The sequence below is a fragment of the Caretta caretta genome, chromosome 1, assembly GCF_965140235.1.
Source record: "Caretta caretta isolate rCarCar2 chromosome 1, rCarCar1.hap1, whole genome shotgun sequence".
Lineage (NCBI taxonomy): Eukaryota > Metazoa > Chordata > Testudines > Cheloniidae > Caretta > Caretta caretta.
In genome coordinates, this window is record NC_134206.1 from 216,844,954 (window position 1) to 216,865,062 (window position 20,109).

Consider the following 20,109-nt stretch of genomic DNA (forward strand, 5'->3'; position numbering starts at 1 on the left):
CATCTTCTCCTGACTGATCGTGCTGGGGGCTCTGCCTGTCTCCAGCAATCCGGACCCTCAGTTACCACCATCACTTGGGAACCCCAATCAATTCAAGCTTCATGGATTGGTAAGAACCCAGCTCTCTCTCTCTCGGGATAGCCTTCTGACCCTGACTTGTGTGATCAGTTACAGTTTTCTAAACGTGACTTTTATAATCAAATTTAAGTTAGATTTAATATTATCACTGGCTTGTTTGGCTCCCCTATGGTAATTACCTGGCAATAAATAATGTTCATGGTTAAGCTGGTTGCTTCGCTCTCTCTCTCTTCCTCTTCTCCCACTCCTCACCCCCCCACATTGGTGGTCTTTTGGCTTCCTCATTCACTCTGCAGCAACACTCCTCTGACCTAAGCTAAAGATCCCTGCTGCACCCAAAAATCCTGTGGGGTTTGCTCATCAAGTGAGTTACTACCAGAACAATTGTAACATGAAAGTGGGGATAGGGATGTGCTGAACCTGGGACATATGAGGATGGCAGCTTGGAAGTGCTGCTTGACCCAGCCTGCTGAGTCCAGGGTCATATAAGGGAGGGAGATTGAAAGTGCTGCTCAACCCAGCCTGCTCGGGCATACTCTATTCCAGTGCGGTGCCCATGGCATAGGAGGGTGACAGCTTGGAGGTGCTGCTCGACCCAGTCTCCTGTGTCCAGGGACATATAAGGGGTCAGCTTCGGAGTGCTGATTAACCTGGTCCTCTCAGACACGCTCTGTTAATGTGTGTGTGTTCATCTGGTTCTGGGGCTGGAGGAACCCAGCCCTAGGGAATCTAGGTCCTGCAGGAAAGCTCCATTGGGAGGGGACTTGCAGAAGGGAGAAGTAGAGTTCCGTATACGATCACAAGTGACACAAGCAGTACATTGGAGAATTACAGAACCTCCCCCGGGCCTGCCCACCGAGGGCTCCTCTCCACCCCCTGTCCCCACCCACCAGCTTCTCTCTGTCTCCTGGCTGGACCGCAGTACACCTCCAGCTCCAGGCAGTCTTTGCTTCTCACCACCTGTGGGGCCCCACATAGCTCCCTGGAGCTGAGCTGCCTGGGACTGGTGCAGAAGCCTGGCCAGTCTCAGCCAGCTGGAGCGGGGACAGTGTGGGGGGCTTGGCAGAGTCCTGAGGGAGCCCGGCCAGGGCAGGCCCTGGCCTGGCTGATCGCACCACTCCCAAGGGGCCAGAGTGATTCCCCACCCCGGCACCAGCTCTGGCTGCACTGGTGGTTCAGCCCGGCAGACACAGTCGCCTCCCAGCAGGGTTGGTGAGTGCGGCCGGGAGGCAGAGCATGGGGGAGTGGGTCTCTGGAGAGTCTGGGCGGGTGCTGGTCTGTGAGGGGCCAGGGAAGGTCTCTTCATGTTGGGGCATTAGGGAGTGGGGGTTCTGTGTGGGGTGCTGGGCAGTTGTGGTGGGGCTGTGGGCAGGAGGGTCACTGGTCAAGGGTTGTGGTGTGCAGGGTGCTGTGCGTTTGTGGCAGGGTCTGGGGGGGGGCGCTCTGGCCATAGGGAATCAGGAGGGTTTTCCGGTATTCAGCAGAGGGTGGGGGTGACACAGCACGGACCCACGCCTGAGGGGAAGGGTTATGCTGGCAGCACAGAGCTGGATGGGTCATTGTGTGTCTGGCAATTGCCAGGTTGTAAATAGTGCCCTCGCACTGGGCTGGGTGGAGCGGGGCCGCCTCTGCCATGCCCCATTGCCCCTGGCCAGCCCTTCATTCTGGGGACCAACCCCCCGCACCATGTTCCATTGCTCCCATGGGGTCCCACAAATATGTTTGGCCCTGGGCCCACAAAAGTTTAATCCGGCCCTGCGCACAGAGATGAGAACAAGGAGGGGAGGAGTTTCAGAATTCATATTATCTGAAAATACTAAAATAATGGCTGAGAGTGCAGAAGGGAAAAGCAAAAAGAAGAGAGGAGGAATAAGTCCCCAGCAGTGGAAGGAGTAGAGCGGGATAGACACAAAGGGGAAGTGACCGAGTCGCTGTGATTGAAGATAGATTAGATACAGTACTAGTGGGAAGGAAGCAGGGGAATGTTCTTTATGATGCCAGAGAACAGAGCTGCTCCAACTGCTTGGAATTAGGATCTCGTGTGTCGGCCTCACGCCAACAGAGCCTGACACCTGGAACACCGGTTCCAGTGTGAAGCCCTTCTCAATTACCCTTATGGCTTGTCTACAGGGGATGTTACCTCATATTAACTGTAATTAGCTCGCCTTAAATACCTTGTGTCCACATGAACCCTGTTCTCAGAGCAATTTATTTGGCATCTTAGGTTGCCGTAACTAATCCTCATTGGAGAAGGAATAGCTCCTCTTCACAATCAGTTTGTTCGTTGTAAGATTCCTGTGAAATAATTCCTAATGCTAATGCTGCTGACAGTCCCCCAGCTAGTGTCCCATACTGCATTGCTCCATACCTGCATCAACCTGCTTTGTGCCTGTTTTCTCTCCACAGCTCTGGGGTCATCTTGACCAGATGTACCCTCTCTGGTTAAATGCTGGCTGGCAGCCAGGAGCGCCTCCTTTCGGTACCAGGTGAGTTCACATTCCCATAGCAACCATGGCCCCCCTGCTTCCACGTGGACCCATGTAGAGGCCCAGGACTTGATTGGCCTGTCTGGAGACAAGCGTGTACAGTTCCCTCTGGATAAGAGTCACCAGAATGCAGACGTCTACAGGGCACTGTCAGAGAAAATGAAAGTGAGGTGGCTCTGAATCTGGTACCGAGTCAGCGAACGAGCTCCAGCAGGTTAGTAACTGCACGTGCATCTCTGCAAGCCATCCTGAGTACAGCTGAATGAATAACTGAAATTTCTCCCCTTCCCACCCAGATTTGTTCCTTTTTAAATGTCTTTTTAAAATCGTATTTCAAATCTTTCATTAGATGAGAAAGTGTTTTTTTTATGCTTTGTTTCTGCAAGAAAAAAACAAAACATTCAGTTTGGGCTCTAAATGAATCCGTTCTTTTTTCAGTTTTTTTGGTTTGGGCACTGAACTGAAAAAAAAACAATGATTTACTCAGCTGTAGTCAGTAAAGCCTGCAGAAGGGCACAAGCAGTCACTAACCTGCTCCTGCCACTCCTCCACTCACCCTAGAAAAGAAAAGACACATCCATCCAGCCCCCAACAGGTCCAAGCCATACAAATTTTAAAAAACTCCCCTACACAAAGCCTGTCCCCTCCTCCCCACACACGTGTGTGCACCGCTCAGCTAAAGTACAGAAGGTCTGTAGAATGGGAAATAAATGGGGGAATATCTTACTATCTCAAAGGAAACCATGGAGTTGGAAGAGAAGATGGGAAAGTCCTTCCGACATTATGGGAACAAGAACATTTTATCATTGTTGGCATGGAGACTATGAAGAATGGGACCATAAATGACTGTGCTTTTTCTTATTTCCCTGTGCACTTGTAACTGTGTGAAGAGGGGAGTCATAGCGTGCAGAGAAGCTGTCAGATCTCAGGAAAAATGAGAAAAAGCTGTAGATCTGTTCCATGGATCATACAGTTAATCCCAATAGAGGGCCCTGAAAGCAGCTGGAAAGGTTTCCTGGAGCATGCACAAAAGCTCAGAATGGAGCATACGGCCCTTGGGAGGGACACGATGCAGAGGCAAATAACTGTGATAAAGCACCTTTTGCTGCAAAAGCCAAGCACTGAACCCCAATGCTCCAATGTCCTGCAAACTCTGGAGAATGCACCATATTGAGAGCACAATTCCAAACAACCTTATCACAGTTCCTTCTCACTGCATTCAATCCCACAGGAGATGGAGACGCAGAACACTTTCTGATGCATCACCTTCAGGAGTGAATACTCCTTGGTGGGGCTCTCCCTCAATACACAAGTTTTTCAGTTTGTACCACATTCCTTTGGCCTGGTCTACTCCTAAAATTTAGGTCGCCCTAGCTACATGGGTCATGGCTGTGAAAAATTCACACCCCTTAGAGAAACAGTAACTTTTTTTGATAAACTCAATAAATTCATTTCCATAGAATGATAGAAGTGTAGGACTGGAATGGACCTAAAAGGTCATCTAATCCAGTCCCCTGCACCAAGGCAGGACTAAACCTATGTCTACGTTGGCACTTTTGTCAGTGAAACGTCTGTCGGGCAGGGGTGTGAAAAAAAACCACCCACCCCCAACTGACAAAAGTTTCACTGACAAAAGCGCCGGTATGAACAGAGCTGTGCCGGCGGGAGACGCTCTCCCACTGACATAGCTACTGCTGCTTGTTAGGGCTCGTTTAATTATGCGGGCAGAAGAGATCTCTCCCATCAGCATAGAGCGGCTATACAGGATACCTTACTGCTGTGCTGCTGTAAGGTCTGCACTGTAGACATATCGTAAGTATTATCTAGACCATCCCTGACAGATGTTTGTCTGGCCCTTTCTTAAAAGCCTCCAACGACAGAGATTCCACAACCTCCCTAGGTAATTGGTTCTGCTGCTTAACTAGTCTGACGGTTAGGAAGTTTTCCCCAATGTCTAATCTAAATCTCTCTTGCTTCAATTTAATCCTTTTACTTCTAGCCCCATCCTCAGTGGTTAAGGAGAACAAATTTAGTGCCCTCCTATTTATAGCAGCCTTTTATGTACTCGAAGAATGTTAGGATGTCCCCACATCAGTCTTCTCTTCTCCAGACTAAACCAGCCCATTTTTTCCATCTTTCCTCTTAGAGGATGTTTTCTAGACCTTTAATCATTTTTGTTGCTCTCCTCTGTTGGCTACCATTTTGTCTGAAAACCTTAATCTGGTAGAGCTCAGCCCATAAATGGCATAATACCTCCCACCCCATGCTATTAATTCAGAATGTAATCAAACCAAAACTCCTTTCCTTGCTCGCAGAGTGTTCATTAGCTACAACTTCCTGTGGCATCCTAGCAGAAGCACAAGGCATCCTCACTCTCTTCCCTTAACCACTTGAACCATTTTTCAGGGGGGCCCTCTCTGGCTTCCCATAATTTTGAGAAGTGTTATTCAGTTCCTGCCTTTATCCATCCTCTAGGATTTCAACCTGGGTCTCACAGATGTTGTGTAAAATCCAACAGGCACTTATCATACCAGGCACATTAATAGTAGTATCATAGCATCTGGGAGCCCTACTCATGGTCCAGGACTCCATTGTGCTAGGCGCTATACAAACACAGAAGAGAAAGTCTCTGCCCCAAAGAACTTACAATCTAAGTAAAGGACAAGAAACAACAGATGGAGACAGACAGGGGAGTACATGGTCAGCATGACAGATTGTGCTCTCAGTACCCCAACAGCCTAACCATTGTCTAGTTTTCACCTGGGTCAAATTTCAACTGTTGTCTTGGGTTTGCTAGTGATGGATGGCAACTATGGTTTCTGTTCTTGCATATATCTTCCAAAGTTCAATGATCTTGTTTCCAGAGGCAGGATGACCTTATGCTGTTCTTCCCTTCCTGTGGACTTCCCATCCCCCTGCTGATTTCTATGCAAATAGAGCTTCCCTTGTTTTTTGGGACTCTTTGCTTAATTTCACTGGGGACAGGTAGATAGTTGCCTTCCCTCCTGCCTAGGAGAAACCCTTTATTTGGACACACACTTTAAACCACAATATCACTGAGAAGCCATAATTCTTAATATAGTTACAATACATAGATGCCATGATGATATCATGTGTGGCATAGGCTTTCATGGAAGATCTTACTCAATACACTTTCATAATATAGTAATACGGTACATAATATTATATACAATCAGTTGATTCAATTGCTTATTGCTTGAGGTTCAGCTCCCCTGTTTTATAGTCCAGTAAACAGTTGCAATGTACTCTTTAAGTAAAACTCAGACCAAGCTTCTCTCGCCTCCTGTGAGTAGATGACATGATGTCTCCTCCCCAACTTGGAGCTTGATAGTTTTGTTTTCCTAATATGCAAATTGACCTTTTTCCATCTCTACCTGATGACCAAGCTGGTCAAAGAAGCAAACACATTCCTTTGGCAGACCTGTTTGCCAACTCCCCCTGACATGCCTGGTTTAAACACACTTTAGTCATTATTCCAGCCTGTACTCATAACCCTTGTACACACTTTGTACATACAATGTGTAAGAATATCAGTGACTTATTAGTTTTCCAATATTGTACATGCCACCTCTCAGACACAGATTATGACCTCAGTGAATTGGGGGACACTGAACTGGTCAGGCCATCTGAAACTCATTACCTGATACCAGTGAGGCCCTTGCCTCCTGGCATTGGGACGCTATGAGTGTCACACCCACCCAGCCTCTCCACCTCCACACCGATCCTCATCACAGCCTCCATCCTCTCGTGTCTCCTAGCTACAGCCAGGACAGTAATTGTCTTGCTTCAGACAGCAAACCAAAAAAATCAGAAAAAAAACATTTGATTCAGCCCTGAAACTGTTTGGAACTTGTCACAAATCAGAAGAGTCCATTGTGGGTCATACAGAAACTGTGTGTGCTCCCCCTTGTAATGTTTAGTCCAATGATTAGGGTACTTCTCTGGGATACGAGAGACACTGGTTTGAATCCTGACTCAGGAGCAGGGGCTTCAATTCAGGTACTCTATCCCTGACCCACAGGTGAATGTGCTAATCACCAGGCCATGAACTATTCCAGGCTGGAATGCTCTCAATGTCTCCTGTTGAAATTGTTCCACTTTAATTGGTCCACCTCTAAAATATAGGAAATGATTAGTGAATGTACCTGTCATTATTGTGTGGGTGCAGGGAGAGGCAGTTTGGAGGGAGTTGGAGTGGATTGGCCTGGGGCATGGCTGGGGAAGGAGTCCCAGGTGAGTAAGGGGAATGGGGGGCCCAGCTCAGTGTGTAGCTCAGGCTCCATAACCAAGGTAGGGTGGAGCCCTCCAGTGATCTGCAGCTGTGATATGTTTATGCAGCATCACAGGGCAGGAGACATCAAGGAACAACTTCTTTCATGTTAATGGCTTCTAGAGTGCCAACTAATGGCTTACTGGGATAGGAAGGGGAGGGGGAGCTGGAAATGTTGAGAAGGGCTAAATTTTACAGAGACTGGTGGGGCAGGGGGTGTAGAAGTTACTGTAACAACCACGTAATAAATTACTTTCAAGCTTTTGGGATAGATGGATGGAATTTTTCTTACTGACCCTCTTAGCAAATACCCATTGCACACATTTCAAAGCACAACCAGTATCCCCATTCCATTGTGACAAAAGGTACAAAGGCAGATGGTTGCTTGGTGATTCCTCAGTGCTCCTATGTGGCCTAGTATAGAGACTCCTGGACTGCAACTATTCCTAGCTCTGCCTCTGTACTTCTAAGTGTCCTTGAGCAAATCCCTTTACTGCTCTGTGCCTCAGTTTCCCATCTGTATAACGGGATAGTGAGGTAAAGCTTTTTGTGATCTACTGATGAAAAGGGCTATATAAAAGTTAGGTCTTTTTGTCATTACCTAGCTGCAGTTCATATCAATTGCAAACCTAGGTGAGAACTACAAGTGTCTAAATGACCACCAACTCTGACAACAAATACTTCTCTTTTTGTTAAAAAAAACCAAAAACTAGGAAATTCACTGACAGGAACCTTCATTAGTGCAGAGGTAAGTTTGACCGGAGGTATCTTGTGCTCTTCCAGAATACTGAGTTCAATAAACTCAAACCTCTGAAAACACAACGTTAAGGTGCACACCCATGCAACACTAACACTCCCCTCTTTCAGCTGTGATCCATTAGGACAAACATGCACACTTTGCCTTTGAAAATATCACTCAGGGAATAGGACACATGACTAAGAGTATCACTGAAGCAAATGCATAGTCTTTGTTAAGATACAACTTGTTTTTAGGTTAACTGTACTGAACAGCCTATACTCAAACCCTACATCTGTCCTACACTCAAATATTCAGTATAGTCCCCAGAAAGAACCACACACCTGTTAAATTTCACAACCCCTTTACACCCTTTTCACCCAGTCATGCTTCTCCCCCAGCTCCAAAGAATGCACTGCCAAACCCAGTCTTTTGCAAGGTTGTGGGGGTGTTATGGGATTTTTTTGTTTTGTTATTTTAAAACAGAGATTAGCAAACCAATAGGAAAAAAAACAAACATTTTTCCCATACCTTGGTCTCAGGGCCACCCCACACAGGGGTCTCTGGCACTGCTGCTCCTGGCACCTTCCCAGCTTCAGTCAGCTCTGCTCCCTTCTTGACCCCTAGCTGCTTCCCTAAGCCCCTAGGCCCTTTGTTGCAGGGATACACCACAGGAGCTAACTCCATTCTGATGTGTTTTCCCCTCCTCAGGATGCAGCCTGTCTCAGTCCACCTTCCCAAACTGCCTATGAGCAGCCCTTTACAGACCCAGCTGAAGCCCAGCTCTCTTTAATTGGCTGGATTGGACTCACCTACTCTGGTCCAGGGTAGCTGTCCTAGCCTATCCACAGGGACCACCTACCCTGTATAAATCCTCTTACAACCCATTCATCCTTATGTAGCACCCCCATCCACCCAATTACCTTCTTTATCACCAATCTCCTTACAGGTTTTGATGGCCAAGCCTGGATTCTTTTGAATCTCATCTCCAGCTCAGCAGGGTGCAACTTCCTTATTTTCTTCCCATATGAATTTATTTGGCAGTGCTTCCACCCTCTTCACTCCTTCCTAGCAGGGTCCCAGGGCAGTTAGAAGGAAAATTCTAACCAAAGGGTAACCTCCACTTACTTGCCAGATAGTTAGAGACTCCCAAGAAATGAAGCAGACACATATAATATATTCAACACAATAGTTATATTAAACAGGAAGTAAATATACCATAACATGGTAAAATACTGCTCTCAGGACCACTTGTGCCCATGCTGATAGTACCCATTAGTTTCCCATGAATCTAAACTCCTCAGTCTCTGGACAGGGGCTGATGATCGCTGCTCTCAGGCATCCTCTTCTTGCAGGAGTCAGGCTGCTTCTGCTCCCGGGATTTCCCCTCATCACAAAGGGGTGCAGGGCTCAAGGTGCACATTGCAATAACACTACTAAAAATCCTAACGTTAGTCTCCTACCCTAGTGCTCAGACCAAACTCGCAGCATGCAGGCAGTGTGGACTCTCAGTCAGAGAAAAGTTTGCCGTGTGGTGGTGGGTAGATGAAGCGCTAATTCAGCCTGGCTGGGTGGGGAATATTCACAACAAAACTCTTTAACCGAGGAGTCACCTTGAAGAGGGAAAGGCCCAGGCTGAGGGTTGTTGCTCCCCTGAGGCCAGTTCTCGGGGGGACCCTGCATGCAGGTCTGGGACTCACCACACAGCCAGTCCTGACCTTTCCATAGCTGTCTCCAGACTGCTCCAAATTGGCTTCTCCTCTCTCCAGTGCTGGGCATCTCACTTCCTAATGGTCAGACTAGCACGTGTTCCCAGGCTTTCTCTTGTCAGTCACTTGACTCTGCCCCGCTCCTTTCTCTCAGACATGGCCCCTCCTCTGAGCAGGGGGCTGGTGGCCACCCAGACACAACTGCTATCCTCCCCGACCTGACACGGCACCTATCACTCTAAATAATGTCTCTCCGCTCTCCCTCTTGGTTGCCTCACACACTCTGAGTCTGCCCCCTGATTCCCAGGTACAGTGTCTCTCCCTGAGGTACTAGCATACAGAGCTCCAGGAACCTAGCTAAACCCATCATTAAAAACAGACTGCCTTCATCTCCCACTAGGTGCATTAATGAGGATTTTTGTTAGTGAATTTTAACTTAATTCCACAGTCACTGACATGCGAAACTGTCTGTCCACAGGTTTCAGAGTAACAGCTGTGTTAGTCTGAGTTTGTGTGTGTGCGTGTGTGTGGTGGGGGGGGGGGAGGAGAAAACCTGGATTTGTGCTGGAAATGGCCCACCTTGATTATCATGCACATTGTAGGGAGAGTGGTCACTTTGGATGAGCTATTACCAGCAGGAGAGTGAGTTTGTGTGTGGATGGGGGTGGGGAGGTGACAAAACCTGGATTTGTGCTGGAAATGGCCCACCTTGATTATCATGCACATTGTAGGGAGAGTGGTCACTTTGGATAAGCTATTACCAGCAGGAGAGTGAGTTTGTGTGTGTGTGGTTTGGGGGGGGAGGGGTTAGAAAACCTGGATTTGTGCTGGAAATGGCCCACCTTGATTTTCATACACATTGTAAGGAGAGTGGTCACTTTGGATAAACTATTACCAGCAGGAGAGTGAGTTTGTGTGTGTGTTTTTTGGAGGGGGGGGTGAGAAAACCTGGATTTGTGCTGGAAATGGCCCACCTTGATTATCATACACATTGTAAAGAGAGTGGTCACTTTGGATGGGCTATTACCAGCAGGAGAGTGAGTTTGTGGTGGGGGGGGGGGCAGAGGGTGTGAAAACCTGGATTTGTGCTGGAAATGGCCCAACTTGATTATCATACACATTGTAAGGAGAGTGATCACTTTAGATAAGCTATTACCAGCAGGAGAGTGGGGTGGGAGGAGGTATTGTTTCATGTTCTCTGTGTATATAATGTCTTCTGCAGTTTCCACAGTATGCATCCGATGAAGTGAGCTGTAGCTCACGAAAGCTTATGCTCAAATAAATTGGTTAGTCTCTAAGGTGCCACAAGTACTCCTTTTCTTTTTGTCTGTCCACAGGCAGTAAGGAGAGTCTGGCCTTCATTGCAATGAATGAACAATGGCCTCCTCTCTCTGAGAGCACCAGTGACAATAAATAGTGTGAGAAATGTTCAACTCTAGCAGTGACTGCAGGGCTATGTGCACACAGAGGTCTCTGTCCTCCATAGTGCTTTGTGTAGGCAGCTGCACCAGTGTAACTGTGGTGTAAAGTGGGCCTTACACATCACCGCTAGTCAACTACACCCACTTGCCACCTCTAAGCTGATTGTTGCCAGTGAAACATAGGTGTAGTTGAAGCTAGACCAGCTGGCTCTGTGAGAAGAGAGGCACTCTCCAGAAGGGAGCTGTTAGCAAAATCCATACTGTGCTTATTTCCAGATGAGAGCCTAGATGTAAATGGATGGTGTAAACCGGACAAACCATGAGGCTGCTCTAAAGAGAAGTGCAAAGCTTGTGTACAGGGATCCTATTCAATAACAATATCTAACAACGCCATGCTGCATGTTGGCCTCTCTGCTCCCCTCCTGTACTCCTGGTGTGTACAGGGGTTGCTGCCTGGTGTGTAGATGAAGGGAATTGTGATGCATTTCCCTTAGTGCAGTACAGGTAATTGGCCAGATAGGTTTTGTGTGGGTGCAGGTTGTGAAAGCCATGGGAGAGACAGGAGAGGTGGGAGAGAGGGAAAGTGGCAAAGCAACTGAGCTGATTATTCACTAGTAAAGTGGGGCCTTTCAACATCCAGCCAGTGCTTGTCAGGGATGGGGAGGGTCATTGTGCAGGCTAGTACATGTGAACATTGCCCTAGCACAGACTCAGGGCAACTTTACAGCAGCTGGGTCTGGGGAGCAGAGCTCTCAGTCTACCAAGGGCCAAATGTGGTACCATTGTGTGATAAAGTCCCAAAACGAAGGCCACACACTGAGCATTCATGCAGGGAACTTAAAATGCCAAGGAATCTTTTCCTTTAGTGTAAATGTCTTTTTCTGTAAGCTCAGGGCAACGATTCTTTATTCCTGAGGTAAATAATTGTCAATAATAACTGTGGGGGGACATCGGTACATGTGGCTCGTTGGTCGCTTCGGTACCAAGATGAGTTACAGGAGGTACACTGGAGCAGGATGGATGGAATGAGGGTTTCTCAGACAAGTAGGTTTCCATTTCACGTTTATTCAGCATTTACCCTGAAAATGCTTGTGCCTAATTCCCAGACAGCCGGTCGAGTTCCTTTGTACCCTCTGGATGTTCCCCAAATCCTCCAAGCAGGAAGAATAGGCCCAGATATTCAGGATTTACAAGCCCAGAGCTGCAGCTGCTTACAGGCATAGCAGAGAATGGGGGTGTGGCTGCCAAGCTCCAATTTTGGCTCCTTCCATTACCAAAGGAGCTCCTCTCTGCACTTGTGCATTTCAGGTATAGAAACAGTGGAAATAAGGATGGTGCAGCTCAGTCAGTTACATCTCAGCTGAGACACTGAAGCTGCAGAGCTCACTGCACACGGGAAACCCAGAATGAAACCCAGAGAGAGACCCTTCACCTCGGCCCCGGTAAATCCATGCACCTGTGCTGAACCTGGCACAGGACTGAGATGGGAACCAATGCGTCTCCATGTGCTGAGGGTTACTCCACTTTCGGACCTATTGAGGAGGCCCCCACTGTGACAGGCATATTTCTGAGGGAAAGGAGGGGGCTGATGGTGACTGTGACCCCTGTGTTCTGACACAGGGCCAAGAGGGCACAGGGGAGGGGTGACCTCCCTCACAGTTTTTGGGGATCCTGTCACTGAGGATAGTCAGTGAGTGGCAGGGTGTGAGGGGTGACACACAAAGCACTGACCCCAGTGATCAAATGTGACTTCACCAATGGTGGTGATCAGGGATTTGCAGAGAGATGCAAACTGAGCTAATCAGAACAAAGAGGTGTTGTCACTGTTCAGCCAGCTGCAGCGACCAATGTCCTACACTGAGGGCAAGTCTACAGTACAAAATGTAGTTGACCTAAGTTATGTGAATATCTAGCCGCCACAGTAACTATATCGCTTTTGTGTGTCCACAGTACGCTCCTTGTGTTGGTGGTGCACATCCTCACTAAAGCACTAGGGGTCCCACCTGCCCCGAGTCCTGGGCCTCAGGCCGGGACGCCCAAGCCCTAGCCCCCTTGGGGAAGAGAAGCAACCTCCCTGGACTGAGGCGAGGGGGAAGTGGCAGGAAGAAGGAGGGGGTTTGGGGTGGAGCATGGGTGGGCGCATGCCTGGCTATTTGGGGAAGCTCAGCTTCCCCTGGCCTGCCATACCCACCACCCATGCGTTCATCAATTTAACTGTCAGTGTGGAGCATTGTGGGACAGCTTCAGAAAGGCAGCAACAGTCAATGTAAGCAATTCAGTGTCCACACTGACACTGCGTAGACCTAACTACATCGACCTAAGTGCTACACCTCTCATGGAGGTGGAGTTATTATGTCGGTGTAGTAGGCAAGTTACGCTGGCAGGAGCTACATTTTAGTGTAGACGCTTATGGAATTAGGTTGACGAAATTGGCCTTACATCAACCTAACTCTGTAGTGTAGACCAACGCTTAGTATTAATTGTGTCAGATCTGTTTTAAGAGTGCATTAGGCCACGTCTACACTACCCGCCAGATTGGCGGGTAGTGATCGATCTATCGGGGATCGATTTATCGTGTCTAGTGTAGACGCGATAAATCGATCCCCGATCGCTCTGCCGTCAACTCCGGAACTCCACGACGGCGAGAGGCGGAAGCAGAGTCGACGGGGGAGCAGCGGTAGCCGTCGATCCTGTGCTGCGAGGACGCGAAGTAAGTGATTCTAAGTCGATCTAAGATACGTCGACTTCAGCTACGCTATTTTTGTAGCTGAAGTTGTGTATCTTAGATCGATTCCCCCCTAGTGTAGACCAGGCCATACTCACTCTCTTTAGACCTGTGTGCAAACACAGCCATTTTAACAGCACAAGCTTTGATGAAGCCAGGTTATACCTACACATTTATTTCCCAAATGCAGAGTGCAGAGGGATCCAGGTGCAGTCTCCACAACATTACCCTGGGGGGTAAATCTACCTCACCCTTGATGGAAAGGCTGCCAGGCAGGCTGCGGAACAAAGAGCTACACACCGTGTGGGAGTTTTCTGCCTGACCATGTGGGGGGATTCGGGGAAGGAGGACAGCCACGTGGCATAGTGTAGCCAGTTTTTGCCCTCAGCACCTACCCCCAGCTGTTTTGGCCTCTCCCTCTTGCCAGGGTCAGGCTCAGGGCTCCTCCCCTGTTGCCTCAGGGAACTCTGGGGAAACTCCATAGCATTCACCCCTCTGCCTCCTATCCCAGCTCCCGCAGCCACAGGCAGGGTCACAGCTGCTGCTGCTGCTGCTGCTGCCCTGGGGAGACACTGGGCTTCCATACACAGGCACCTACCAGCACAGACCTGTTATTCGGGATGCCGCCCACCTCATCCTTACTCCATGACAGCTGCCTGACCTGCCCAGAGGATGGCACAGCCTGCTCATCCCCAGTCTGCCCAGGGGAGCTCAAGGAGAGACTGGTCAGCTCCACACAGACCTCAGTGCAGGACACCGTCCAGCTCTGAGTTCCCAGGAATGTCACACACTTTGGGTTCAGTGCCCTCTCCCTTATGGGGAGGTTCCTACAGGGGCAGGTTGACCGAGTTCTTACCTGAGCAGATCACTCCAGTATCGTAATAATGATAGCAGGTGATTTTACCCCATCCGCTATGTCTGCAGTCCCAGAGAGCTGATTCGTCACCATCACAATCAATTACAGTCAGCCAAGTAGGTCCAGATCCTTCTCCAAAATAAGACCGGCCATGGGCACTGACAGCAGATCCACATCCCATCTGCTTACAAACCACCTCAGCATCTTCCATGTCCCAGTTATCATCACACACCGTCCCCCACTGATCCTGGTGTTTAACCTCCACTCTCCCAGCACAGGGGCTGCTTCCATTCACCAGCCTCAGCTCATCAGCACCTTCAAAGAGACAAAGAGCAGAGTTGCAGACAGTGCAGAGCCCATCCCCTCTGTCTTGGACAGTATCACACAAGGGCCCTGGGCTTTACTCCCTGATCCCCCAGTCAGGCTTGTCACTGGGGAGGCAGCATGAGGTATCTCCTCCCCTCTGAGCTCTCTAGGCTGGTGTTTGCTGAGCAGCGTCACTGCTGTGTGTTTCACAGCAGCAGTGCCCTCAAAGAATCCTTCCCTCCCTCACCAACCCATCACCTCCTTCCTTTGACCCTCCTCCCCCACCACTCACTTGAAAACATGTTCCCCCACCCCACCTCTCCCTGGCACCAGCTCCTCGAAACATCTCCAACAACCTCTCCTGCCTGGAAAGGAGTGTGGTGTATTGAAAACTGTTAAAATGACAAGCTGCTGCCACTTTAAGATTAAGGGACTTCCTGGTCCTGTTTGCAGGCTAGGGACCAAGCACTTTGTAAGGAAGCGGCAGTCTGGGCCTTCAGCAGACAGACTGCAGAGAGCCCACCTAAACCTAGGTGGGGTAAGTTGTGCCTCTCTGACTTGTTGAGCAGCCTGCTTTGTCTCTCTCTGTTTTGGGGTTAGAATCATAGAATCATAGAATCTAAGGGTTGGAAGGGACCCCAGAAGGTCATCTAGTCCAACCCCCTGCTCGAAGCAGGACCAATTCCCAGTTAAATCATCCCAGCCAGGGCTTTGTCAAGCCTGACCTTAAAAACCTCTAAGGAAGGAGATTCTACCACCTCCCTAGGTAACGCATTCCAGTGTTTCACCACCCTCTTAGTGAAAAAGTTTTTCCTAATATCCAATCTAAACCTCCCCCACTGCAACTTGAGACCATTACTCCTCGTTCTGTCATCTGCTACCATTGAGAACAGTCTAGAGCCATCCTCTTTGGAACCCCCTTTCAGGTAGTTGAAAGCAGCTATCAAATCCCCCCTCATTCTTCTCTTCTGCAGGCTAAACAATCCCAGCTCCCTCAGCCTCTCCTCATAACTCATGTGTTCCAGACCCCTAATCATTTTTGTTGCCCTTCGCTGGACTCTCTCCAATTTATCCACATCCTTCTTGAAGTGTGGGGCCCAAAACTGGACACAGTACTCCAGATGAGGCCTCACCAATGTCGAATAGAGGGGAACGATCACGTCCCTCGATCTGCTCGCTATGCCCCTACTTATACATCCCAAAATGCCATTGGCCTTCTTGGCAACAAGGGCACACTGCTGACTCATATCCAGCTTCTCGTCCACTGTCACCCCTAGGTCCTTTTCCGCAGAACTGCTGCCTAGCCATTCGGTCCCTAGTCTGTAGCTGTGCATTGGGTTCTTCCGTCCTAAGTGCAGGACCCTGCACTTATCCTTATTGAACCTCATCAGATTTCTTTTGGCCCAATCCTCCAATTTGTCTAGGTCCTTCTGTATCCTATCCCTCCCCTCCAGCGTATCTACCACTCCTCCCAGTTTAGTATCATCCGCAAATTTGCTGAGAGTGCAATCCACACCATCCTCCAGATCATTTATGAAGATATTGAACAAAACCGGCCCCAGGACCGACCCTTGGGGCACTCCACTTGATACCGGCTGCCAACTAGACATGGAGCCATTGATAACTACCCGTTGAGCCCGACAATCTAGCCAGCTTTCTACCCACCTTGTAGTGCATTCTTCCAGCCCATACTTCCTTAACTTGCTGACAAGAATACTGTGGGAGACCGTGTCAAAAGCTTTGCTAAAGTCAAGAAACAATACATCCACTGCTTTCCCTTCATCCACAGAACCAGTAATCTCATCATAAAAGGCGATTAGATTAGTCAGGCATGACCTTCCCTTGGTGAATCCATGCTGGCTGTTCCTGATCACTTTCCTCTCATGCAAGTGCTTCAGGATTGATTCTTTGAGGACCTGCTCCATGATTTTTCCAGGGACTGAAGTGAGGCTCACTGGCCTGTAGTTCCCAGGATCCTCCTTCTTCCCTTTTTTAAAGATTGGCCCTACATTAGCCTTTTTCCAGTCATCCGGGACTTCCCCCGTTCGCCACGAGTTTTCAAAGATAATGGGTTCTTGTGTGTGAGGGTTCTGCATTCTAAATAATAGAGTCACATTACGTTGCAACGTTCCAGAAAGAGTATTTCATATGTTTATCTAACTTCTCTGTGTTTCTGCTGTGAACATAACATGGAGAGCCAGACATATCCCACTTTCCTGCTCCCTCTCCCCTCAGACTTGCTGCTCTGCCCATTCAGTGTCATGGCCCCCCATGGAGTCCTCTGCCACTCACTGCTACTTGCCTTCCTCCTCTGACCCGGTCACTGCTCCTCCCAGAACTGTCCCCTCCCGGTTGCTACAAATCTTTCTCATAAGGAATTAGAAAAAAATGTTTTTCCCCATCTGCATTTACCTGCTGGTTACAAAACGTAACTGCAGATTTATCTGTGATGAGTATTTTATACTCCGTTTTCATAAAGCACATTCCCTCTCCAGTAACAGGGGCTGTAACTCCATCCTGGAGGTCAGGGGACGTCAGGACCCTCAGAGCAGAGGGCTCCCACTAGTTGCAATTACAGCTGTATATTGATGGGGAGCTGTGTGTGTGTGGTGGTGGGGGGGGACACTGTTCCATATAATCTCATGGTGAAAACAAACCCCTTCCCCAGAGCATAGTGACTATTCTGGGAAGTCCAGGAGCTCTGGACCCACCTCCACATCCCTTTTGTTGAGGGGATTCATTCTGTGACACTGAGTAAGATTAAGAAATTTGATGTGTCTTCCGACCCTTCCCCACTCTGCGGGAACCCACGTGTTGGGCTTGGGACAAAAGAGTTTACTTTGTTCATTTTCATTTATTTAAAGGTTTTTTCTGTCTGGTGAATTTTATCCCCACATTATCTCTCTACCCTCAATCACACAGGTAGGTATTGTTCCCTTTTTCACAAAAAGGGAACCTGAGGCAGTGAGAAATGAAATGAGATTCCCCAAGGTCACACACTAAATCTGTGGCAGAGTCAAAAACCGACACTAATCGCCAGATTCCCAGTGCAGGGTTTTCACCATAGAACCATCTGTAAGTTACACAGGGGCAGAGACTGTGGACTCGTATTCCTTGGTGTCCTCACCACAGCAGTGACTGGGGGTTAATTATTATTATTTCCTCTTAGTGCCTTTCCCAGAAGGGCATATCCACTGCAGCGTGTTTGCGCTCTGATTTCTGCAGCCACCATCATGTTACATCTGCCCCTGCTCTTTATGGCCTTGAACCAGCAAAGGCTGTTCATCACAGGGAACTAACTCATGTACTTAATGTTAAGTTCGTATTTAACTGTTTTGTTGGAAGGGAGCTTATAATGTACATTAGCTCCTATAGAGTGATGGGTTGATTTTAAGATGTCCCTGTTGTTTTTAAATCCCTTTGTGCTGTAGTCCCTGGCTGTATTTGAGTCCCCTCCCTCCTTGAGACTCTTTTTTATTTAAGTCCAGATTGTGGAACTCCCAGGAGTCGTCCCCCTGACTACACTGGCCTCCCTGGGACTGCTCCTGTCACAGAGGGCTCAGCAATGGCAGGAGGAAAGATGGGCAACGATTTCACAAAACCATTTGTGTTCTGCTGCAATTTTTTTTGTTTTCCAAAAGTTTTGACAATCAAAGATGAAAACGTTAACCTGCTGGAGTGTCGTTTTCACCACTGTGAAATTTTTGGGTGGAACCAGAATCCAGCCCGTTCGTAGGTGTCCATTTGTAGAATTGTAAAGTGCCCCATTATTGAGGAAGGGTGGCAGGGAGTTCAGCAGCCATTCTAAGCTGCATTTAAATCCAGCTGATAAACATTCTCATGGTCTGTTGGGTTATGAGCTTTTAACTGGACACAAGTGTGATAGGGACATTCCTGTTCCACATGGAGTCAAATTTAAAGACAAGAAAAGGAAGGTTGAAACCAGCCTCTATTATTACTCTGACCAGACTCTTGACCAATGGAGTCCAGGGCCACCTTCTCTCCCTGCAGGGTACGAGTTCCACCCATTGTAGGTAATGGGAATCACTCCACCGTGCAGGGAGAATAGGGCCCCATGGTTTCACATGGCACGTGCCATGGAGATTTGGTTACCTAGGAATCCCAGTGGAATTCTCTGCGTTTTCACTCTGGTAAAGGTCATTTTTATCATGAGATCAAACTCCAGCTAATTCCGTGTGAATTTCTTGGGAAGTTCAGGTACAAACCCCCACTTCAGAAAATGTCCTTGCTCCGGACTCCTCAGCACCTACCCTCCGAGGCACAGAGACGTTGCAGAGCTATCTGCGATCTCTACATACCAGCTGTGGTACTGCAGTTTGTCTCTAGCTAAATATTTGAGGTTTCTAAAATCTGACTTTCATCTTTAGCTTCACCTGTTCATACTGCAGCTACAGAACAGCAGCGTCTCAGACTGCAGCAACTCACAGAAACAGGCTGTTACTGAACAGTTCAGTGTCCTGAGAAGTGCATCATTCAAACCCTGCTGAAGTTGGCCCGGCACGTTTGATGCACACAGGACAGCAGTGTTATTTTAAATGGCATGGAGTGTATATCTGGAATTATTCACAGGTTCCATACACAGGCACAGAGCTGGACGGGCGATGAGGCTGGAAGTCATAATATAGAAGCCCACTCTGCTTTTCTTCTGATTAGTTATCAGGAATTTCTAAGCACTGAAGCCATTAGTTCACTAAAAGCAACTCTGGGCTCACAGTGCTACAAGACTGGGGTATTTTAAAAGCACACAGATTGTGACAGGGTCAAATCTATGATTATTGCAAATATATAAACCTCCTCTCTCAGAATAACCAATGGGAGATAATCAGAAACACAAATTTACTTTAACCCAAACTGCCTGCTTTCCATTTGCTTCCTTGACTTCTGGAATAAAACACTATTTCTAGTGGATTAAAACTTTCTTCCTACTTCTCATCTGTCCAGCTCATCCAGTGAAATAAAGCAGGCACTTACCCGTGGTGTCCTGAAGAAAGAGGAGAAGCCAAAGCAGCTGAGTGGAGAGATGTCCCTTCATTGCCGGACGGACCTGCCGTCCCCTCCTGACTCTGCACAGCCAGCACGGAAACACTCTGCCAGGGCTCCTCTGTGTCTGACAAGTGACAACAAAGCAGTGGCAGGGAAATATGTAGATTCAGATGCTGGCATCAGCTGCCAGAAGGAGCCAATAGAAACAATATTCACCTTTTTAGACATTATCAGAGAGTTTATCTAAATTTTTATGCAGCTAAAACATCCAATACAATTCTAAAACTCCAGCTCTTACCATATATGAGTGACGAGTCCGCTTCTGATGTCATCTTTGCTTCAGTCTTGGATCATCATGTAACCGCCCTCCTTGGTGCAGGGCAGAACTCTGTGAAAAATGATTTTGTCTGATTAGTTAAATAACTCTAGAGCCTAGAATGCTGCTAATTTGACAAACTAATTATGAAAACAAATGTGGAAAAAAAGAAACCTCTAAA

At 48.1% G+C, this 20,109-nt stretch overlaps 1 protein-coding gene across 1 annotated transcript in view; it reads right to left on the reverse strand.

The window, feature by feature from the left end:
- Positions 1 to 19,739, reverse strand: part of LOC142069410 (antigen WC1.1-like) — a 70,269-nt gene extending 50,530 nt beyond the window's left edge. Inside the window, exons 1-2 of the mRNA XM_075120380.1 lie at positions 19,601 to 19,739; positions 14,303 to 14,617 (exon numbers count right to left, since the gene is read on the reverse strand). Of these exons, the coding sequence (XP_074976481.1) occupies positions 14,303 to 14,617; positions 19,601 to 19,661 (376 nt within the window). The 5' untranslated portion in view covers positions 19,662 to 19,739. The remainder of the gene's footprint in view (positions 1 to 14,302; positions 14,618 to 19,600) is intronic.
- Positions 19,740 to 20,109: the final 370 nt, after the last annotated feature.